Source organism: Canis lupus, chromosome 1, assembly GCF_003254725.2.
Source record: "Canis lupus dingo isolate Sandy chromosome 1, ASM325472v2, whole genome shotgun sequence".
In the NCBI taxonomy this organism is placed as follows: domain Eukaryota; kingdom Metazoa; phylum Chordata; class Mammalia; order Carnivora; family Canidae; genus Canis; species Canis lupus.
In genome coordinates this window covers 85,668,700-85,693,642 of record NC_064243.1, presented here as the reverse complement: position 1 = coordinate 85,693,642, position 24,943 = coordinate 85,668,700, and the positions used below count along the sequence as shown (strand labels likewise).

At 38.3% G+C, this 24,943-nt stretch overlaps 1 protein-coding gene across 1 annotated transcript in view; it reads left to right on the top strand.

The window, feature by feature from the left end:
- Positions 1-24,943, top strand: part of GDA (guanine deaminase) — a 79,383-nt gene that overhangs the window by 19,658 nt on the left and 34,782 nt on the right. Inside the window, exons 2-3 of the mRNA XM_025423311.3 lie at positions 15,687-15,775; positions 21,312-21,483. Of these exons, the coding sequence (XP_025279096.1) occupies positions 15,687-15,775; positions 21,312-21,483 (261 nt within the window). The remainder of the gene's footprint in view (positions 1-15,686; positions 15,776-21,311; positions 21,484-24,943) is intronic.

Here is a 24,943-nt window from a genome sequence, read left to right as displayed (position 1 = left end):
CCTAAGGAAAGACAACTAAACTGAAATAAGAAAGAAGTATAGAGTTAATTGGGCAAAAGGAAAGGAAATGTGTTTATGCAAAGGGAAGGTTTATGTAAAGACCCGTTGGGGGAAAGAACAGGGTGCTGACAAGGTCTGAATGGGATCAATGTGGTGGAGCAGGGAGAGCAAGGGAGGTGTGGAGCAAGGAATGGGATTAGGCTGAAATCGAATTAGGCTAGGGAAGCACATAGGTGCCAAACCACCCAGGGCCTCGTAGATAGACCATGTTATAAACTTTTCTTCATCTTAAATGGAGTGGGAAGCCATTGAGGTTTTAAGCAGAGGGTAAGAAAGAGATGTGACAGAAGTTTCTGCATAGTATCCTGAGTTGATGAGGTCTCATTTGCTAGAACAGGAACCCTGGAAAGGGACTAGATTTGGGAATAAGATAATGGATTCCATTTTGGACATGTTGATTTTGAAGTACCTTGTGAGAAATACTAATGGGATATCAAGGAAGATGTTAAATATATGAATATGAAGTTCATAGACATCTAGGTTGGACCTTTAAGTTTGGGTGAACAGAAGGTGCCATATTGAAAGAGACAGTTCCGTTATGTATGAAGAGTAGAAAGGCTCAGTGCTTGTTTAAATGACCACTTGTAACTGAGAGACGAAATTATTGAAGGCTTCATTCCTGCTAAAGATAACTTAAAGACCTATTTTTGAGGTCTGTATTAATCTTTTGCAGCAGATTTGAATGTGGAGTAATAATCAGGCAGAGTGGGAGGAATTAATTTTAGACTCCTTGTCTACTTTCTACTTTTACAACAGATTACCATTGTATAATCATTTATCCTTCAATGATAGGAACTAATTTTTGGCAATTGTAGTTTGGATTTATTAAAAGAAAAGTGGCAAAAAAAAAAAAAGGCTGTGTGAGCAGGCTTCTCAAGACTGCAACGTACTCTTAGTATTTTAGATCAATCAAAATGGATCATATTGGTTAACTATTGCTGCAGAACGTATTACCTCAAAACGGAGGGGCTTAAAACAACTTATTATTTTTACAGTTCCTTTGGGTCAGGGATTCAGGAGCAGTTACCTGAGAGACTCAGGGTCAGAATCTCTCATGAGGTTTCACTCAAGATGTTGGCTAGAACTGAAGACTTGACTGAAGCTGGAGAATCCACTTCTGCTGTTCAATTTTATTTATGTTATTCTTACAGTGTTTGGCAGCAATCCATGGTATTTCCACATAAGAGCTTCTACTGGAGTTGCTTGAGTAACCTCATGGCATGACTGGAGGCTTCTCCCAGAATAATAATCCAAGAGTAAGAGAGCCAGGTGAAAGCTGTTCTTTTTGGAGCTAGCCTTAGAAGCCATATTTTGTCATGGGTGCTTCTTTCCTAGCATACTGCTAAGTTTGGCCCACTGTAAAGTTGGAAAGTGGAAAGGAGTCTTCCACCTTTTGAAGTGAGGAACGCTGAAGAATCTGTGGATGTGTTTTCGAGCCACCACATGGATGTTTGGAATCTAAGTTGTGGAGGGAGCCTCCCCTCTCACCCTGTGTAGAAACTAATTTCTGCAACAACAAACCTAACAGATGGGCAGTAAGCCTCTGCTTGGCACTTCCAGATATGAGAAGTTCACTATGTTGTGAGTCAGTGAATTCCATTTGTACCCACTTTTAATTGTTAGAAGTTTCTTCTATTCATGAAATTGAAAGCTTTGCTGCCGAATATTTCATTATTAAAAGCTGCTTCTGCTGCTCTGGAGTGGCACATTTATGTTATGGTGTGTCCATTATTTGCAACCATGGTAATCTTTCTTCCTTCAGAGAAAATAATGTCATTTCCACTTAGAATTTTCTCTCATGTTTTTCCACATTTTAGTCACCTTCCTGAAAACATTCAGTTCATCCCTCCACAGCTGTAAGCCAACAACTAGTTCTGTACTTCAAGCTAAGTTTAAAAGGACATGACAAAAAAAAAAAAAAAAAAAAAAAGGCAGTTCTTATTTGGCACAATAGGGCAGGACTGAAAAAGTAATGACCGTGAAAACTGAAATCATGCAAAATAATCTTAAGAATCAACAAAAAGGGACGACTGGGTGGCTTAGTCAGTTAAATGTCTGACTCTTGATCTTGACTCAGTTCCTGACCTCAGGATTGTGAGTGAAGCCCCATTGTTGTGCCCAACAGAGAACCTACTTTGAAGAAGAAGAAGAGGAAGAGGAAGAGGAAGAAGACCAAGAAGAAGACCAAGAACAAGAACAAGAACAAGAACAAGAACAAGAAGAAGAACAAGAATAATTAATGAGAAAATGATGATTATTGACATCTTTAAAAACTTTTGTTAAAATGAAAAAAAATTTTTCCAATCTAAATGCTTGGGGAAATGAATAAAAAGTAAAACTTAGTGTTCATTTAGTATAATTTAAAGCATTCAAAATAGGGATTTTTTTGTTTCTTTAATAAAAAATACTTAGCAAAAATAGTTTGTACAGTGCTTACCTTTTCTTCTCATTTTATAATGTATTACAGAGTGAGCATCTTTTGTTTGCCTTGGCAAATTGTCATCTAGCTTTTGGATCAGCTTCCAAGATTTTATCTCTCTAACTCTCAGTGTCATGAAATTTCCCTGAGATGCTTCTCTGAGAGTTCCTTTAATGGGAAGCTTTTACTGGTGTCACTTCTTCCAAGACGTCTTCAATAACTATTCTCATTTATGTTGATAAGTCCACCTCTGCTAAGTTCCTCTGGCTGTTGAACTAGAATTTTTTAAATGGTGGCAATGTCAACATTCCCATAGTCAGCTATTTCTTCTGTTACACCATTTATGTTAGATTTGAATTTCACTTCTTGCTAATACCTTTCCTTTCTCCACTATACTTTCATTCATGTTAAACAATGCACTCTTTCAATTATCCATTTTCTAAAGATTATATTTATTTATTCATGAAAGACATGGAGAGAGAGAGAGAGAGAGAGAGAGAGGCAGAGACATAGGTAGAGGGAGAAGCAGGCTCCACGTAGGGAGCCCGATGTGGGACTCGATCGCAGAACTCCAGGATCACGCCCTGAGCCAAAGGCAGAAGCTCAACCACTGAGCCACCCAGGTGTCCCTCAATTATCCATTTTTATAAAATGCCATATGAGTTTATTGCTGGAAGACAAGGAGGCAACACAACTACATGCTTTGCTGTCAGTGTTTGAACTGAGTCACAGATGATAGATCATGGTAACTGCTATTTGAACCATGCTGTTGGGGAACTGTTGTTGTTTAAACGATGTTATCTGAAATTTATGTGTATCAGAACCATGCAAAGCAAGGGTTGCCTGTATTTCTACATATTTGACCTTAGTTAGAATCTGTTTTTATGGGCAATTATTCCACACTGTTTATTTTGAGCTTGTGGTCCTTGTGGTTATCAAGTCTCATATATCTTAACCATGTGCATTTGACTTTTCTTAAATATAAATGTCAGGTTTTACTTACGTTCTGGTTAAGCTTTCTCTTGTTACTCTTAGCCTATGGATGTCTTTTTAAATCTTGATTTTGCTATCTAGAGAATAAGCTGTCCTCTCCAAATTGTTATCCTTTTCATATCTAAGCTGTTAATAAAAACATAGTTGGGGTGGAGCTCAGTGATGTTTCTTGAGATCTCCAGACATGCATCCCTCATCATGTTAATCAACCCTTTGAGTAGGAATATATAACCAGACATGAATTCTCCAACTCTCTTGTCAGCCAGTTGCTTTTTTCAAATTTATCCAACAAAGCTAACTTGTGCCATCAGATGCCTTTCTGAAATCAATGCACATTGTGTTAGCTGTTGTCTCCTGAAATACTAGTCTGGTTACCTTATCAAAAATTAAGACCAGGGCATCCCGGGTGGCTCAGAGGTTTAGCACCTGCCTTCATCCCAGGGCATGATCCTGGAGACCCAGGATCGAGTCCCATGTCGGGCTCCCTGCATGGAGCCTGCTTCTCCCTCTGCCTGTGTCTCTGCCTCTCTCTCTCTCTCTCTCTGTGTCTCTCATGAATAAATAAATAAATCTTTAAAAAAATTAAGACTAATGACTAATGTTTGCAGAGAGTTTTAACACTTCATGGAGTATATTACACATCTCCATTTGAAAATATTTTGTCTTTTTGGGGTTGAAAAATGTGGCACACCTTATTACCACATTTTTGAAAATAGTAAATCAGAAACAGTATGGGATTTGCCATTTTTAACAGAACTCCTAAATAGTAGAATCTGGATTCTTCAGTGAGTTTTTTTTTTTTTTTAAATATTTATTTATTTATTTTAGAGGGAGGAGGGGCAGAGGGAGAAGGAGAGGGAGAATCTTAAGCAAACTCCCCTCTGGGCATGGAGCCTGACTTGAGGCTCAATCACATGACCCTGAGATCATGACCTGAGCTGAAATTAAGAGTCAGATGCTTGACTGAGCCACCCAGGTGCCCCTAGTGTTTTTTTAACCATCTCAAACTTCTTAGATGAGGTGCCTACAGAAAACAAAGAGTTTCTGTGTTTTTTTTTTCTTTGCTGATTTATTAGATTAGTCTTCTAATCCTTCCTCTGATAGAATCTTTATATCAGTTTGCTAGGAGTACTGGAACAAAGTACCACAAACCAGTTGATTTACCCAACAGAAATTTATTTTTTTATTTTTTATTTTTTTCAGAAATTTATTGTCTCCCAATCTGGAGCCTAAAAGTCTGAGATCATTGTTATCAGCAGAGTTGGTTCTTTCTGAGAGATGTGAGGGGAGCATCTGTGTTAGGCCTCTCTCCATGCCTTGTTGATAACATCTTATTCCTGTGTTTATTCATATCAACTTCCCACATTTTTCCTTCTTGTAGGGACATAAATCCTACTGGATTCAGATCCATCCTCAAGACCTTCTTTTCACTTGATTAGTGCTGTAAAGACCTTATCCCAAACACAGTCACATTTTGAGGTACTGGGGGTTTAGGACTTCAACACATGAATTTTAGGAAGATTCAATCGAACCTATAATAGGTCTCTAAGGCAAATTTCATGTTTTAGAAAAACAAAGTAGTAAGCTTGTATACCCAGTACTTTTCTGCATACCTGCATTTTCTTATCAGTATATATGTATTTGCTACAGTCCATTGAGATAAACTTTATGAACTATTGCTATCACCTTTCAGTTTTCAAAAGGAAAAATGAGTGCTTTTCCTAAATTCATGCTCAGATGTCCACTTGCTGAATTTCGTATCTGAGTATGTCTTTTGTGAGACAGCAACCAAAATTATTGGCTTGTTTAATGATTTAATGATTCAAATGTGTTTTTTAGTGTTGGTTTTGATTTGAGATTTGGGGTGAATTTGACTCAATTTTTGATGATAATTGTATCCATCTTAACAGTTTCCCTATTCTGAAAATTGGCTAAGGCATCAAGGGGTTTTGTATTTATGAATACAAATGTAATCCCAAAGCCATTCACAAACTGTCAGGTGCATGTAGAGGTCATTCAGCACATTACTGACTCTGAAAAAAAGGGACATATATTATCTTACTTTTTTTATTATTTTTTAAAAAGATTTATGTATTTATTTTAGAGAGAGAAAAAGCATGAGTGGGAAGGGGACAGAGGGAGATGGAGAGGGAAAATCCTCAAGCAGACTCCCTGCTGAGCATAGAACCAGATGGAGGGCTTGATCCCAGGACCCTGAGGTCATGACCTCAGCCAATACCAAGAGTCAGACACTTAACCTAGGTGCCCAATATGACCACACTTTAGATTGCTGGTTTAGGGTTCTGTAAATATTAGATCTGTGTCTTTCTGTTTTCCCACTGCCTCCACCCTGCTTGCAGTGTTTCTTTTTGGTCCTTTGGATATTCCACAGATCATCAAAGTGAGCATTTTATATATGATTTTGATGTTAAAAAATAACATTTATTGTGATAAATATATCATATATTATTATGATAATTTGTTTTTGTTCATATGTTTGCTCATATAAAAAAGAACAATTATAATGCCTGTGTGTCGGGTATGAATGAGGACACGATGAATGTCGATTTTCTTCAAAGGCTTCCAGGTTCCCTTTCCATTCCTTTTCTTTCCCTTCCCCCTCTGAGGGAACTATTATCCTAAATTCTATGTTTGTCATGTCCTTACCTGTCATTATACTTTCCTTTGAATATTTGTATTTCAAATAATATACTATTGGTTTTGTAGTTAAGAGTTTTTATTACTTTTTTATTTTTTAAAGGTTTTTTTTTTTAAAGATTTTATTTATTCATTCATGAGAGACACACAAAGAGAGGGAGAGGCAGAGACACAGGCAGAGGGAGAAGCAGGCTCCACGCAAGGAGCCTGACACGGGACTCGATCCCAGGACTCCAGGATCACACCTTGGGTGGAAGGCAGGCGCCAAACTGCTGAGCCACCCAGGGATCCCCAAGAGTTTTTTATTTTTAAATCAGTGCAAAATTCTTTTAAAAAGTCACAAGACTACTATGAATAATTCTCATATAGCCTTCACCCAGGTTTCCCACTGTTAACATTGTACCACATTTGCTTCATGGTTCTTCTTCACTCTCTCTAGATACATGTAGGTATATATATGCAAACACACATACACACATTTTTTTCTGAACTAATTGAGAATAATTTACAGACATACTGTGTAAGTCTAAATACTTCAGTGTGTATTAAAAAAAAACAAGGATGCTGTCTTATATAATCATGTACAATCATTTAGATCAGGAAATAATGTCGTTCTAAATCTGCAACATTATCCACAGATCCATTCAAACCTTGTCCACTGACCAACTAATGTCTATGATAGGTTTTTTTTCCCCTTCTGGGTCAGGATGCCCATTAGAGTCCAAGTTGCATTTACTTATCATGATTTTTTAGTTGCCTTCCATCTGAAACAGGTCTTTAAGTCTTTCTTGTCCTAGGTAAATTCCAAGAATACAGGACAGTTTGTTTGTTTTGTTTTGTTTTAGAATGTCTTTCAAGTTAGGTTCACCTGATGTTTCTTCTTGATTAGACTCATATTATGCTTTATTTGGAGGGAGGAATACCACAGAAGTGATGCTGTGTTTTTCTTGCTGCATCATAGTAGGAGGTACACGATGTTGATTTATCTATCCCATTATTCTTGGTGTAACTTTATTCGCTTGGTTAAGGTAGTATTTATCAGGTTTTTCCACCATAAAGTTATTATTTTTCTCTGTAAAATAAATTTTGGGGAGAGATATTTTTAATTTATATAAATATGTTCTTCAACAAAATTTTCACTTGCTAGTTTTACCTTAATTGATGATTTTTTTCGTGAATCATTTATTACAGTGACGGTTGCCAAATGCTCATTTTCTAATTGTATCATTCTTTCCACACATGTTAGTTGGTGTTCTACTGTAAGGAATTCTCCCTCCCCCATTCATTCATTCATTCATTCATTCATTCATTTGTGTGGCCCCAGGGATTCATATTTTATTCATAATAAAAATTATAAATGAATAATCATAAATTTATTATTATTATTTTTATTATATACTCAGATTGACCTAGATTTTGCTAGCTGAAGCTTCTTCAAGGTGGCTCCTGTGTGCTTTTACCATTCCTTAGCTATTTTTTTAGTGCTTTCTATTTGGTACAAAATTATATTCCAGATTTATCTTGTACTTTGCTCTAGCCCTGGAGTCAATCTGGTTCTTTCTAGTGGAGAATGGTATATAGAAACCAAGATCTGAGCATTATAGGTGCTGATTGCTACAGGGTGTCATTGTTTCTAGGTCCTCTTAGCAGATGGACTTAGGAAGGATCTATATATGCATGCATGTGCATTCATTCGTTATTGATCTGTCTAACCCCTGCATTGACACCAGTACCTTCAATTCAAATCCAGTACCACCCTATGCTAGCTCTCCCTTTCCATATTTGTAACTCATCTCTAAGAAGACTATCACTAACCACAGGATGTTTATATACTTGCTGTATATCCTGTGTATAATCAGTCTCTTGACCCTAGTGGCTGACTCCTCAGCCATTGCTGCCCACTTAACTTGCCTCCTTGACTCTGTACTTCTTAACCCCTAGTCCCTGTGGCCCTCTTAGCCTTCTCAGCCTTGGTGACCCCTTTAGCCCCAACTGCTTTTGTGTTCCTGGCCCCTCCAGCCTGGGATGTAGTAAGAGAAGAGAAAGGAAAGAAGAGACACCAAAAAAATATTTTATAAAGGAAAGAGAAATTATAGGGGAGGGCTCTTTTTAAAAATTTTGTATGAAAGATGATTTTGTATGGTATGGTATTTAATAGCCCTCAGCCTGGACAACAACTGTAGATACCTACTAGCTGTGTTATCTTGGGTAAAGTGCTTAACATTATCCATGCCTCAGTTTTCTCATCTGTAAAATAAGGTTAGTAATAGTACCTACCTCATAGGATTCTTGAGAGGTTAAAATGAGTTAACATATGTAAAGTGTGTAGGACAGTGTCTTGTACACAGTAAGTACATTTAATAATATTTTTATTATTATCAGATGTCCCATCACTTTAAACATGTTTTATTTTTCTAATAAAGGGTTACTAAATGCCAATGAATCATAAGTGATGTCATTAGATCAGGAGAATTACTAAATTTACTTTTGTATCTGTCCAAAACCACATTTTCTATAGCAAAATAAAATTTTATAAGGCAGCCAGAATCTACACTTTTCCAAGAATATTTTATCAATCTTATAAGTTATAATAATTGTTAAAAGTCATTACAATTGAAAAACGAATCACAAATTCAGATAAAGCTTTTTGGAAATGTTAGTGTAAGCCACTGGGGTGATTTTCAAATTACACAATTTTAACTTACATAAGTCTTTTTAAGGGTCTGTAGCAGAGGCTGGCAAACTGTGACCCGCAGGTCAAATCCAGCCCACTGACTGATTTTATATAGCCAAGGAGCTAATGTAATTTTTATATTTTTTAAATGGTTGAACAAGAAGAATATTTCCTAACAAGTAAAAAGTAAAAAAAAAAAAAAATGCAAATTTTGTTTTCTATCCATAAAGTTTCTTTGCAACACAGTCATGCCTATCTGTATTTATTATCGAGGGCTGCTTTTGTGCTCAAATGACAGTTGAATAGTGTGACAGCAAAGACAGTATGGCCCACAAAGCCTAAAATATTTACTTTATGGCCCTTCATAGGAAGTTTGTCGACCCTTAGTTAATACTATTACAGAAGCACGGGACTGCCTGGGTGGGCTCAGCGGTTGAGCATCTGCCTTTGGCTCCGGGCGTGATCCTGGAGACCCAGGATCTCGAGGAGCCTGCTTCTCCCTCTGCCTGTGTCTCTGCCTCTCTCTGTGTGTCTCTCATGAATAAATAAATAAAAATCTTAAAAAAAATACTATTATAGAGGCAGTCTTAAAGGTCTGGGAGAACCCATGGGAAGATGGGTCAAGTCCAGGAGGTACTCCTGGCTTTCCTTGTGACCTTTGACAAGTCATGTAACCTGGTCTGTTTCCTCATCTGTGACATGAGAATATCAGACCTGAGTATCTAAGTCCCCCATGCCACCCTTTGGTGCCTTTGTAACATGAATTTGTTTGATTGTATCTTTATAGGCTGACAAGTTTTTATGTTTGTTAGTTGTGTGTGTGTGTGTGTGTGTGTGTGTGTGTGTGTGTTTTGAGGCAATCTCACTTCATCTTTCTTTCTCATTAATCTGTTTGAGGTGAATTGAACTTATTAATAAGGTGACTTTTATCTTTGTCCAAAAGATTCAGAAATCTTTGAAGCCATCTATTTTTTATCCAATCTTATTTCTCATTACAGTGCCTAAGTGTGGATTTTATGTAATGGAGTGTGATATACACTAGCTTCTTTTGTTGGGTGGCCGAGCTATTTTGCAGTGGCCTGAAAAGCAGTTTACTTTGTTCGTGGCAACAAACATCTTGCCCAAATTTGCCATCTGCTCTTTGAAGCCTCTGTCTTATAGAGAGTTTTTTCATTAGTTGACAGTCATTACTCATATGCTTTTGGCATTCGTATTGCTGACATTCTCCTTATTGCTCATCCTCAATAGTATCTGTCCAAGTTACACATGAGAGAGCACTTGGAATGGTTTCCTTAACAGAAAGGATTCAATTTCCTCATCTGGAAAACAAGGAGGTCGAATGAGATGGTTCCAGTCAGCTGGCACCATCTCTGATTTTAGGAAACCTGGTTTTTAATGATTTCTGTATGTGCTAGACAGTCCACCTAAACTGTGACTTGTGGAGGAAGGTCATGGGTTATAACAAGCACCCATTAAATGGTGAAGGATTGAAGAGGTGAATGAATGTCCACAGAAGCCCAGAGAGGGGTGCCTCAGGTGGTTAAGCATCTGCCTCCGGCTGGGGTCGTGGTCCCAGGGTCCTGGGATCAAGCCCCCATCAGCTCCCTGCTAGAGGGGAGTCTGCTTCTCCCTCTCCCTCTGCCCATCCCCCCACCACCTTGTTTATGCTTGCTCTGTCACTCTCTCAAATAAATAAGTAAAATCTTTAAAAAAAAAAAAAAAGAAGCCCAGAGAAACTCAGGATCAAAGAGCCATGGCCCCATAAAGAGAACATTAGTGATATTTTATAATTTTGCCACATTCATTTTCCAAAATAATTTTAGATATTTCCTAAAAATATATCCCAAGGGGCACCTTGGTGGCTCATTTGGTTAAGTGTCTGCCTTTGGCTAAGATCATGGGGTCCTGGGATCGAGTCCTGCATCAGGCTCCTTGCTCCGTGGGAAGCCTGCTTCTCCCTTTGCCTCCCTCTTTCTCTCTGATGAATAAATAAATAAAATCTTGAAAAAAAAAATCTCAACGCCATGGTCTACAAACCCCTTGGCTACCATCTCTATTCTTCTAGTCCTTATAATGTATCTCTGCTGGCATCCCTGGTGTTTCAAAACTTACCAAGCATCTAATTTAAATTAATTTAAATATACATGTCAGAGCCTTTCTACTGATTTGTTGCCACTGCCTGGACTACTTCTCCCAGAATATGAAAGTGTTTTTCTCAGATCCATCATATACCACATTTTATCTCATCCATTTACCTTGCTTTTTTTTCATCACAGCACTCACTAATATATGCAATATATCTCATATTCACCTATCGATGTATTATTGTTCCTGCTCCCCGGAATAGTGTTTTTCATGCAGGGATCATGGAGGCGGTAATTGTTGAATGAATACATAAGTAAGAGCAAGGAAACAATCTTAGACACTTAACCAAATGAGCCACCAAGGTGCCCCTTGGGATATATTTTTAGGAAATATCTAAAATTATTTTGGAAAATGAATGTGGCAAAATTGTAAAATATCACTGATGTTCTCTTTATGGGGCCATGGTCTTTGATCCTAAGCACTTGATTTGTGGATTAAAGTTCTCTCCAACCCAGTGTTGTAATGGTGTTTAAAGAAGACTCCTGTCTATAATACAGCTTGTAGTTTCTTGCCTCTCTTTTCCTGCTCCTATCATTATTTACCCTTTCTATTCTTTTTTCTCCAACCCTAGACACTTCTGTGAGACTTCTGCCTTTGGACAACACTGACTCTCTATCTGAACCTCGAGGCCCACTGCGCTCTGTCATTACCCCTTCACTTTGTCTCATTTATCATCTGTCTCTGTGTATCTTAATTCCCCAACCACAGACTCCATGAATAGAGATTATTTTTATGTATTCTATTTTTTTACTTTACATTTTTATATACAATTAAAATGGAACTAACTTGATGTTTTTGCTACAAGTAAACATTGATTAACAATTTTGAATCTCAAAGAGTATAAAAGATAAAAGCAAAAATCAGCCCCAATCCTATTATAAGGAAATGATAACTACCATCAACATTCAGATATGCCAGCACACACACCACATTCATTTTTTTTTTAGATTTTATTTATTTATTCATGAGAGACCAAGAGAGAGAGAGAGAGGCAGAGATACAGGCAGAGGGAGAAGCAGGCTCCATGCAGGGAGCCCGATGTGAGACTGGACTCGATCCCGAGACTCCAGAGCCATGCTTTGGGCCGAAGGCAGATGCCAAACCGCTGAGCTATCCAGGGATCCCCACACACCACATTCTTATATAAAAAAAGTGTGATTATATCATACATGTTATCTAGTATCTTTTAAAAGCACCCTAAGATTGTATCAGGGATAATGTTCCATTCGGTAGATATAAGGGTTCATTGTCACTTTTTAAAAAAGATTTATTTATTTATTTATTTGGGGGAGAGAGAAGGAGAGAGGCATGCAGGTGAGTAGGGGGAGGGGCAGAAGGAGAGAATCTTTCAAGCAGATTCCCTGCTGAAGGCAGAGCCCAACATAGGGCTCAGTCCCATGACCCAGGAGATCATGACCTGAGTGGAAACCAAGAGCTTGATGCTCAACCAACTGAGCCTCCCAGGTGCCCCTTCACTGCCACTTTTAATTGCTGCAGTGTTTAGTTGTATTTAATCAATCTCTTATTGACTGACTTTGAAATTGTTTGCGATTTTTCACTTTTGCACATGTGTGATGTATGCTTTTGGGGGTAAGTGTGGTGAGAGATTTGAAGAAAGGATAGATTTCAAACCTTCATGATGCAGGACTGGATGTGCGTTGGCTAGAGAAATGCTCTTCACATTTTTTTAAAACTAACATGTCCCTTAAAGGAATTTTCAAAAACTTTATGTGCTTTTGCACTTTTAAAAGTTGATATGTATAATTTTTAAAGTTTAAATACATTTAAAGCCCATAATTTTTGGCAAATTGTAAATATATCTTTTAATATTGAACTGTGAATTACTTTTTAAAATGTATCTGATAGAATAAAGATAATAAAGATATGGTGATTTGATATATACCTTAATCTATTTTTTTTAAAAACTATGAACTAGCTTTTCATTAATGGTCTAAAATGCTATATAGCCCCTTTTTCTTCTTGAGCTAATAATTCTATTCTACTTTCCTTACAGAGCCTATGCTAATGCAATATAGTTTTATATTGGAAAGTCTTTTATTGATCAACCATTGCAGTCAAATTTGTGTGCATAAATGTGTTTAAAATTTCCTGGGACCATAAGGTACTTTGTTAAATGTAAAATAAAAAAGCTGGTTAAAAAAAATAAAGCTGGTTTTTCTCCAACTAGATAACATATGTATGGATGAGTGTTACTTGTTGGTAGAATAAAATAGGAGCAGCATCAATTTTTTTCTTCTTTTCCATTTTTATAGATGTAAGTGCTGAGAAACGTTTTCATGTCAGTCAAGTTGGATGTGATTGGGAGGAGCTTTGCTATAGCAATATCTCTCAATTCTTTGAATTCCTTCTGGGTTATTTGATAAAAATTGCATATTACTCTGTCACTGAAAAAAAACGTTTTTAATGATCTTTTGGTGGCTATACAATTAAGTTTTCTGTAAGTTTTACTGAAAGTAAAGCCCGCAGTGCTAGAGAAATATCCTAGGGTGCTAGGCACAGGCATTGGAAGGAGCACATTTGACCTAGATAATTATGGATATTCCACCTATCATGATGTCATGTGTTTTGTTCCAGTGCTGCTTGGCTTTGCAGGTGTAGCCCAGAGAAGGGGAGAGTTGGGTTCAGTTAAGGCTGAACTTTTACCAGATATATATTGACTAAGACAGAAAAAAGATGAAATAACAGGTGGTGGACTAGAAAAGAGTAGAGAGGAGAAGGTACAGGGAAGCCTTTTTCAGGTGGAAGATTGGTTGGAGACATTGAAATGGCAAATGGGAAAGGGAGGTTAATTGTGATCTGATATGTGATTCAGGAGTTTGGGAGGTGGAGCAGTGGTGGGTCATGAACCCACTGTAATGTGAAGTTCATGAACTTCATTAGTTCATGGAAATAGGTGGTCATGGTATCAAAAATCCATGATGATTTTCAAAGGAATGAAGGCAGGGCTTGGAGTGGAAAGAAAGAATGTGCAGCATGCATCACTGAGTCTAGACAATAAGAATAGGGTGCTCTTGAAAGTTGGAAGGGGCAAGTCTTAAAGGACTATGCTAATAGAACGGAGAGACTTGTATTTTGTGATGGACATTATAGTTAGTAAAACTTCTTCATGGGGTGCCTGAGTGGCTCAGGTTAAGCAACCAATTACTGATTTCGGCTCAGGTCATGATCTCAGGGTCATGAGACTGAGTCTTGCCTCAGGCTCTGTGCTCAGCACAAGTGTGCCTAAGATTCTCTCCCTCACCCTCTCCCTTGGCCCCTCCCCACCTGTTCACATACTCTCTCCCAAAAAGACCAAAAACCAAAAACCAACAACAAAAAACCCTCCTCAGTTTTTTTTAGAGTTACTAGTTCCTTCAGTTCCCCTCTCTCTCCAGAATAAATTTTGATCATTTACATTTTCCTCAAAACCCATTTATTTTAAATATATATTCAAATGTGTGAATATAGTGCTTTACAAATACTTTTATGTAGGTGTGCATGTGTGTACTTATGTCTTTAAGGGTAAATCAGCTCTGAATTATATAAATAAATTGGTTTTGTGTTTTTTAAATTAATTATGGATCTGCTTTCATACTTATTGATTCAAATCTGTTTTTAGAATCATCAAATTACATTTTCTCACTTGTAGGAATTACATTTTCATCTTCTCTTTCTAAGATAAAAAAATCCAAGTTTTTAAAAAAGCATATTGTCAATGAATAGAGAAATCAACATTTTTTCCTTTATTTTCAGTCCCACAAACTTTTTTGCAGTCTATTGCCTTGCTTTTAATGAATTAGATACATTTTATCTATCAGTCTTTTTTTCAGTATTTAATGTTTCCTGACAATTTTACAATTTATCTTGACAATATTACATTTATAAATGAAATGCAGATTATTTCCTGCACATGTATTCAATTGTTCCTTGTTTTTTTCTTTGCAATCCATTTTTATAGAGAAGGAATAATAATGCATTTTAAAAAGAATCAGCAATGGATATAATGTATCTAACATTTAATATATTCTAGGGATGTGCCAACCTCTTCACCACAGTTACCATATTTAGTTTTTACAGTAGCCCTGTGAAGTGTGTACTGATGTACATCCCCAGTGTGCAGGTGGGGAAACCAGACCAAGAGCTAATAAGAGGCCCATCCAGAGTTTCCTAGCTATTGTGCATGGGCTCATCAGCCTGCATGAGAGATCGCTCTGTTAGCATCTCATCCACAGTACTAGAAAAATATAACAGATCCCTTTATGGCAGATGTCCAGTACCAGAGCATAGACATAATTCATGCTGAGATTCAATTGTCAGGTAATCATTATGTGCAGTTATATTCAGTGTTAATAACTTGCCCCGCGATATACTACTGCTGTACTCTGGACATGACTTTCCTTTAACAGCCCAACAAAAATCTTTTGTTCATCTGCAGGGAGGTACACAGTTGTTTCCTTTAATCATTCTGGGGTGTGGGGAGAAATAGATATCAATTAGCCATTTTTAATACCATGCATCTTCAAATTAGAACTTTTGAAGTCTTACTTGTATCTATATAAAGGCAAAAAAAGAGAAATTGCAGGCAGTTTGCTTCCTTGGACAAGCAAAGGTGAACCCCTGTCTCTTTGTCCATGAACTCTATCCCATTTGGTATTGAAAACCTTTGAAAAAGATTTAGATATTTAACAACAAGTGCCTATGGCTCATTGATTTGTGATTCTTCTCTTTCTTTTAAAGATAATGTTTTTAGAAGAAGCATCTCAACAAGAAGAGCTGGCCAAAGAATGGTGCTTCAAGCCGTGTGAAGTAAGAGAACTAAGCAACCAGTAAGTCATAGCCAACTTCTTCCCTTTTGCTGTTAACTAGTGCCCTTAATGAATCTCAAATAATTAGAAGCCTGCCTTGACCAACTGAGGGGTTTTGTTTTGTTTTTCCTTGCGGGGTAAGGTGAGAAAGAGAAGGAAATTTGAGAACAGGAAGCTGTGGGATGGAAGCTTTGAGAACAGGAAACTGCCATCATTCATTTATTTCTTCAGCAAATCTTTGTTGAGCTTACTATGTGCAACAACCAGGATCTGGAGGAGAGAATGATCTATAAAGTCTGCCCTTGCAGGGTTTACAGCCCATGGGGATCTCAGAGGGTAAGCAGGTGCACACATACAGAAGCATGACAGTGATGAGTTGTGATATGTTCCTCGAAAGTAATAAAGAGGGAGAGAGATAAACTGTTGGGAGGGAGGGGATGGAGGTTTGGCGGGGGCAGTAACTGACAGCACAGTTAGGAAAGATTGATCCCCCAGAGTGCATTTGAGCTGTGGTTTTATGTTTTTTTTTTTAATTTTTAAAATTTATTTGAGAGAGAGAGAGAGAGAGAGGATGTGAACAGGAGGAGGAGCAGAGGCAAAGGGAGAAGTAGGCTCCCCACTGAGCAGGGAGCCAGATGTGGGGCTCCATCCCAGGACCCTGAGATCATGCCCTGAGCTGAAGGCACATGCTTAACCTACTGAGCCACCCAGGAGCCCCACGATATGGATTTTCTTAAATGAAAATTACGACTACAGCACTCTGAGCAGTGCTTTGATAGAAGTGGATCAGATTGTGGCCATGGACCATAGAGAGGTTGGCAGGGCCAGAATTTGGCTAATGTAAGTGGGGCATTCACATTGGGCAAGGAATTTAAGGTGGTGGGGAGACCAAAAAAGTTAGTAATCAAGATAAGTAATAGTTTGAGGCAATATTTTAAAAAATCAAAATTAATGAAAAAATCAGTGATGAACAAAATATCAAATTTTAAATAAAGACGTCATTGATTAATTTTTACCCCTGCATTGTTGTGCAAGGAAACAGTCATTTTTGAAGAGCCTGGAGTTCCTAAGCCCACAAGATCATCACACCTCCTGCAGGGCAGGTTAACAAGGGGTGACAATGGTGTGTAAACAGCTTGGGCAGCTCAGACCCTTCTAGATAGTCATGTGTTTTGATCATAGAGATTTTATTAACATTGTCCTCTTGGTTAAAAGACGAGTAGGGGTTTTGATAAGTGTATATAGGGGTGAACATTGTTCTTTGTGCTCAGATTCTGATACAGACTGGCCAGCACCACAGGTTTGGGATATGAAATTGATGGTTTTTATCTGGGGGGATGTCAGGCTTTTCTGAGGGAATGAAGAGTGAGTGAGATTGAAAAGCCTTCTTTCATCTCTGCTTCCTTAAGAACGTGCTCAACAAACATGATTTTCCCTCTCCCCCTACATTATCATTGTTTCATTATGACTATAGGCTTAACAATATCACCCCTCCCGCAACGTGGATTTTTCTCCCACATTCTCTTCACATCATGTCATGTGTTTTTCATATGCTCAAAAACGCTCTTTTGACCTCATCCCCCTCCTTTGCTGCCCAGAGCTAATAAAATGTCAAGGTTTTCTTTTGGATTCACTTTTTTCCTTTCACCATAATCTTTTTTTTTTTTTTTTTAAGATTTTATGTATTTATTCATGAGAGACACAGAGAGAGAGGCAGAGACACGGGCAGAGGGAGAAGCAGGCTCCCTGCAGGGAGCCCCATGTGGGACTCGATCCCAGGACCCCAGGATCACGCCCTGAGCCAAAGGCAGATGCTCAACCACAGAGCCACCCAGGTGCCCCCCGCCCCCATCACCATAATCTTTATTCAGGAATGTCATGCTTGGAACATGCATGGAAGAAGGCTCCCAGCACATGCCTGCCACAGCCAGATTCATGTCTTAAACCTGAAGTTCAATGTGTCATAGTTCTGCAACAGAGAAGAAAAAACAAAGTAACAAGTATCTTCTCCCCTCCTTCCTGGCTACAGAATAACCAGTAACACACACACACACACACACACACACACACACACACACGCGAATAACAGTACCAGTTAATTCACTAAATTGATTATTCAAGGGCAGCCCGGGTGGCGCAGCATTTAGCGCCACCTTCAGTCCAGGGCCTGATCCTGGGGTCCTTGGATGGAGTCCTATGTCGGGCTCCCTGCATGGAGCCTGCTTCTTCCTCTGCCTGTGTCTCTGCCTCTCTCTCTCTCTCTCTCTCTCTCTCTCATGAATAAATAAATAAAATATTTTAAAAAATGATTATTCAAGACCCTTTTTTAAGACACTTTTTTTTTGGCTGTTTTGAAACATGTTTTATGTATATGTACATTGATAAATTTTAACAAGTCTATATAACTATGTAACCAACATACCAATGAAGATATAAAACATTCCTATCAACCTAGAAAGTTCCTTTGTGCCCCTTCCAGTCACTTTCCAGCCCCTCATCCACTGTTTAATTTTTTCTACACTTGATCTTAGCCATAAGACCAAGAAGTGATTAATTTTTTTCCTACCACATAGATAACATCTGCCTATTTTTAAATGTGGTGTGACTGGAGTAAATAACTCTTGTGAGTTCTTTATTCATCATGATATTTTTGAGATTTGTCCATATTGTTGTTTATTCATCATGATATTTTTGAGATTTGTCCATATTGTTGTTTATATCAGTAGTTGTTTTTCTTTTTTATTGCCAAATAGTATTCTATTGTGTCCATATACCAGAGTTTATCTCTTTCCCTGTGATTTTTGAATTGTTTCCAGTTTGAGGCTCCTATGCATAAGGCTGCTATAAATATTTTTGTACAATGGTGTTTTTGTTAAGCATGTGTTTTGTTTCAGTTGGGTAAATAGCAGGAGTTAAAGTGCTCACTAAGATCCTTCTATTTTAACCAGATCTACTTCTCTCTTCCTCCTCAGCCCCCATTCTCTCTCTCTCTCTCTCTCTCACACACAGATATCCTCATTCACCCCTAATCTGCTCAACTACATTATAATTTCTTTGAAGACAAGAAAATGTCTTATTTCTCTTTGGACCTCCCACAAGGCTTAGGAGCATTTTTAAAACTAATCAGATACTTGGGAGATATTATTTGATTGAACAATTCAACTACATGAAGAAATCACACTGCCATTTAATTTCATGGTGGTAGAGACAGTAAAAGCCCCAAGGACTGAGGTATCCTGAGAGGTCAGCAACTAATGCCTGAAAGGAATCCATAGTTTGTCCTCCCTCTCTACGTGCCCCCTGCATTGTAGGCTCATTTAATGCTACCTTCTTGCCATACTAACTTGTCACTGCTCATCATTGCCAAAGTGAAGTAAGAATTCTGTCCTGTGGAGCACCTGGCTGGCTCAGCGGTTGAGCATCTGCCTTAGGCTCAGGTCGTGATCTTGGGGTCCTGGGATCAAGTCCCACATCGGGCTCCCTGCATGGAGCCTGCTTCTCCCTCTGCCTATCTCTGCCTCTCTCTCTCTTTGTGTCTCTCATGAATAAATACATAAAATCTTAAAAAAAAAATTCTGTCCTACTAAGGGTAGTGACCAAGAGTACTGAGGCCTGCAGATGAACTGCGTGGATTTGAATTTAGACTCCAAAGCTAATTGAATGATAAATTTTGTTCAAGCTATTTTCATTTCCTAGTTTTGAGTGTCTCCTATGTAAATGAATATAACAATACTACTTCATACGTCTGCTGTGAGCACTGCATCATCATAACTACTATTTTTTGGAGTGCTTTTTATTATCCAGGCACTGCTTTTACACATGCTAACAATCCTTACAACACCCCTACGGTGCTACTACTGTCTCCATTTTATACATAAGGGAAAACTGACTCACAAAGAAGTTAAATAACACATCGATTATCCCACTGCTCCTTTATGATGGGATCTGAATTCAAAATCAGATAGTCTGAGTCAAGAAGTATATACTTAACTCCTGTAATAAACTGCCTGGGGCAGCCTGGGTGGCTTAGTGGTTTAGCGCCCCTGCAGCCCAGGGTGTGGAGACCCAGGACCCAGTCCCATGTCGGGCTCCCAGCATGGAGCCTGCTTCTCCCTCTGCCTGTGTCTCTGCCTCTCTCTCTCTGTGTCTCTCATGAATAAATAAATAAAATCTTTAAAAAAAATAAAAAAATAAACAATAAACTGCCTCCCACAAGTAAGCTGATGCATGTGAATGCTGTGCCCTGTACATGCATCTCTTCAGGAAACATCGCTGTCACCACCATCAACATTTTTGTCACCATTCCCAGTTCCCATTTCTTTAAAAATAAAGCACTTTATAGATACCCCTGGCTTTGTTTGTCTTTCAGTTAGGTGGTATACATTTGAACTGGCAGCATAAGGGATTTTTTGTTACATCAAGTTTTGAGCTCAAGTTCTTTATATTAAAATATAATTAATATTTTCTCAGTGTGATGGTGGCGGTGGTACTTATTGTCTTCTAACAAATACCTGTTTGTGTCTGTTAGTTTGGGGCTGCCTCGGTTCTGCGGGTAGTGCCTTTGAAAACTCTTTTTTAAAAAAGATTTTATTTATTTATTTGAGAGAGAGAGAATGCATGGAAGAGAAAGAGAGGGAGAGAGAGAGGGAGAAGGAGAAAGAGAGAGAGAGAGAGAGAACAGGAACATCAACAGAGAGAGAAGCAGAGGGAAAGGGAGAAGCAGGCTCCCTATAACAGGTGGCCCAACTCAGGGCTCGATCCCAGGACCCTGGGATCATGGACCTTAGCTGAAGGTGGACATCTAACCAACTGAGCCACCCAGGTGCCCCTGAAAACTCTTAAAAATGTCTTTCCAGGACTTTCTGTTATGAGAATCAGTGGAAATATGAAAGTTAGTCGGTTGGCCAGAGTAACAGCAGGAGTGACCAGCAGCACCTGGAGAAGGCCATCATAGCACTGCAACTGTGTCTTCACTTACACCACTTACCCCCTGATAGTCTCATCTCTAAGATTGTCTGTCCCTAACCAGCCTCAGTTTGCTCTTGCTGCTTCATTCCAGAACTCAGCCCCTATGTCCCATGGGAAAGGACTAGATTTCTTGTAGTCAGCCAAGGGCAAGACGACCACTGAGTCTGGCATTGTGGCCACTCTGCCATCAGCAGTCATCCTTAGTGACCTAGGAGTAATTCCTCAGTATGCCTCTAGAAGTTTAAATCTCTTCTTTCTCATCTTTGCTCTTCATCCTACAACCTCCAATTAATGAGAACGAAGTCATGAGATGTCTTGTTCCATGACTGCTATGCTTCTACTCAGTGGATCACCTTGGGTTAACCTCATACCAGCCATTCCAATGTAGGAGCTGTATCTTTCCCAGCAGAGTTTCACTTCTATTTCTTGATCTCAACATAACAAGAGAATTTACAATTGCCTGATTGCATTGGCTCTAAGCCTGTGTGAGGTGAGCAATTAAATCACTATGGAGAGAAAATGTCATATAAAGATATGGAAAATGATTGAAGATGTTATTAAATTCTTTTCCTCTTGTATTGATTTCCAGTGAGTTCTTCATGCCTGGGCTGGTTGATACACATATCCATGCCCCTCAGTACTCTTTTGCTGGGAGTAATGTAGACCTGCCACTTTTGGACTGGCTGACCAAGTACACGTTTCCCACAGAGCTCAAATTCCAGAACATCGACTTTGCTGAAGAAGTATATACCAGAGTTGTTGTAAGTATCTTGCTTGTGAGTGGCGGTGAGTTATGACCAAATCACCTATAGATATATCCATTTTGTGTGTGTGGGGGCATATTTGAATTATAAAACACAGGCAGTTAAGGCTGGAATGGACCATGGAGACTTTTTTAGTCTTTTCACAGCCCAGGGAGTGTGTGATCATCTACCTCAACTACATAAATAAGCTAACCCCTAGCAGAGAGAGTACTTGAATCCAAATCCCCAAGCCCCCAATCTGGTGGGTTCTCTTTACTCTCTGTCTGTTACTTTTTATGTTTTGAGTTACTAAATTTGAGTTTAATGCACGTGTGTGTTCCCTTGCTCCTGCCAATCCACAGTGCTGTTCTGGGGACCATATGGAATAGCTGTGTAACCTTTGGAAAGTTCTGTGACTCATTTTCCCCATCTGTAAAATAAAGTAGAGATAATGATAGTAACTACTTCTTGGGGTTGTTGTGATAAGTTAATATTTGCGAGGTTCTTAGAATAGTGCCTGACACATGGTAGGCGCTCTATATGTTTGCTTTTAAAAAATAGCCAAGGAAATTTAAAATTTAAATTTAAAATTACAGTTAGAAGGATATCACATTATTTTAGTAGGTTCCCAAGAAGGGAAAATAGGATGCTCCCCATAGCAGGGTATGTGGGACGGTGATGGGCATTAACACCACTAGAGGGAACTATGGAGCTAGTCTGGTCATTGAACAGTGACCATTGTGTATGCCAACCACAGATTGAAGGCTCTGAAACTGACCTTCCACTCTCTCAAGGAAATCAGTCCCCTTCTTTCGACTCCATCCCTATGCCAAATCCACTAAGCAACCAGAAACAGCTTCTGCAGTTGAGAATACCCTCTGCAAATACCTCCTTATCTGACCACTACCTCTTGTCATGCAACACACTTAGTCCGAATATTTCAGTATTGCTGTTGGACCCATTGATAGTTTTCCTTCTGAAGTGATGGCTATCTTCTATAGTGTCACTTCTAAAGGGACAGTATCATAGCCCTATACAGTTACCTAGCCATTCTGCTATTTCCCCTGGTCTTGCATGATTCAAGCCTTGAGGAGTAAGAGTAAGTGCTGTCCTTTAAATGCTTAAATTATTTATGTATTAATTCAGTGTAATTGTGGATCTTACTTATTTAGCATGCATCCACATGACACCAGAAAAATTGAGAAGGACTCACACGGTGCATGAAGTTGCTGGGCCATTGTGTTAATGAATTGCATTAACCGCACCAAATCTTTTTATTCTCAAAATTTATTTATACCTCTCATTGTTCTAAAAAGAGCTTGAGATATCTTCAAATAACATAGTATACAATGGAAGCAAATGAGTCACCAAAGCATGGCAAAGGAAAAAAGGGAGGAAAGAAAAAATAAAACTGAGAGATAAATGTTTGCAATGGGAGTCCATGCGCTTGTTAGAATTTGTCACAAATACAGCTTTAAATTTCTAGTAGCTGACCCAGAGAGGGAAATAAATTTTGTAATTTACACTGTGTATATGATAAAGAATAAAATATTTGTTAAGGTAAAGCATTTTCATTCCTTATACTGATTTTCTTAAAAATTAGTTTCAATAATATTTTATCTAGATATATGCTCTCTTAAAATGTATATTGTTAAGGTGCTATAATATTTTTTAAAAGCCCAAAAATATCTTTGTTTTATGTTTAGACATTTAGAATATCTAGAAACATATATCCTCAGGCAGTACTCCATAAAGGCTGTTTCTTATATCAGAGAGCTAAGTATTTAATGTCAGTGGTACAAAATAGATTTTATTTTTACAAATATTTGCGTTGCATATGTCTGTTTCTGATTATGAGCAGATAAGCCTGCACACTTTAACAGTTGGATGTGCTGATGCTATGGTTGAAATCTGTATGTGTTGAGATTTGTTAACTAGAACCTGTCCCTAGGCTGACGACTGCTCATGGCAATGCAAAGGGATGCTAAAACGACAGTACATATAATAAGAACCAAGCCATTATTGTTTTGTTTTTTTTTTTTTTACTTTCTCCCTCAGGAAACAGTCCTAGATCTATACTTCAGCAAATCAAGATCTCAGAGTTTTGCACCATAGATGACAGTGATCATTTAATCTGCAAATAATTTTAAAGTATACATTAACAAACATCTCCTGAGATTATTTAGAAAAAAAAATCTCAGTAAAGCAAGCCTGGATGATCTGCCTTTAAACATTGCAAACTGGGTGAGAGATTACAGTTTCAAATTGGATTGGAATGAACTAAAAAGACTGGAAGGTTCAGGAATCTATATTAATTATATAGCTTGTAGTCAAGGGATTGAAGAGTGGTAAATGTACCAAGATAAATGCATTGCAGATATTCTGGGAAATAGAATGAATATGCTTACTCTATGGGGTTGTCAAAGATTCAGCTGATGAATCCAACTAATTCCAAAGAGGTATCAAATCACTAAAGTACAAGGCGAAGAGAAAGGGAACAGACCACTCTCCCTCACTATGGCAGCCCACTGGAAATGCAAATCATCTACTCTGTGAAGAGGCCATTGCTACTCGCCTTGAAGTTTGTAGTCACCCTATGTTTGATGCCTATTTTGAGCTCAAAAAGCTTAGTCTCAAAACTCTTCTTGTCAAGAATTGAAGGTTGAGGAACAATTGAGAAACACAACCTACAGTCTGATGTTGGTCTTATTAGATTCTGATAAATGGGAAAAATACAAACCTGTCACTAATGGATGAGTGCTCTTGAAAGCTTTTTATGAAGAATTAGGGTGGAATTGGGTCCAGGATGCCCAAATATAGAACAAATGAAGAAGGAAAGTGGCTGCATTCCTCTTCAGTAAGGTTTTATAGCCAGATTCATTTCTTTCAGTTATATTAGTCGCACACATGTAGCTGGTGTGTTAAATGGGCTGAACTCAGTGGGAACCAGTAAGAGTAGCTCAGGGGTTCTTTCCTTTCTTCGATCTCTCCTTCCTTTTCCTTTTTTTCTCTGTGGTTTCTCTCTGTCCTGTTCTTTATAACTTGGGCCAATCCTTGAACTTTCTAGTTCCTTCTAGTCCAATTTCAAAGTGCAGTTTCTCAACTAGTGAAAGCTTCTCCCCTCCCTCCCCCTACCCCCATCAGAGGGAGGACTTACTGTGAGTGTCTCTGTGGCACTTCCATTATCCTTCTTGCTAAAGGGCTGACACTTTCCATTTTGAGTTCATCTTCAAGCCAAGATTTTAGAACGTTATATAATATTTTGAGAACTTAGAACATGTTAGATTATACTTCCATTTTAATTTTGAGTTCATTTTATTCTGGTTTGTGTAGGCAACTTACATGATTATTTTTCTTGGGATTTTGCTCACTTTATTTTATGACCTGATCAAAAGGTCAATTTTTATGATTTTTCTGCCCACTTTTTAAAAGATTGTGTGTTCCCTGTCAATATGACATTTTAATGTCTCTATTAGAT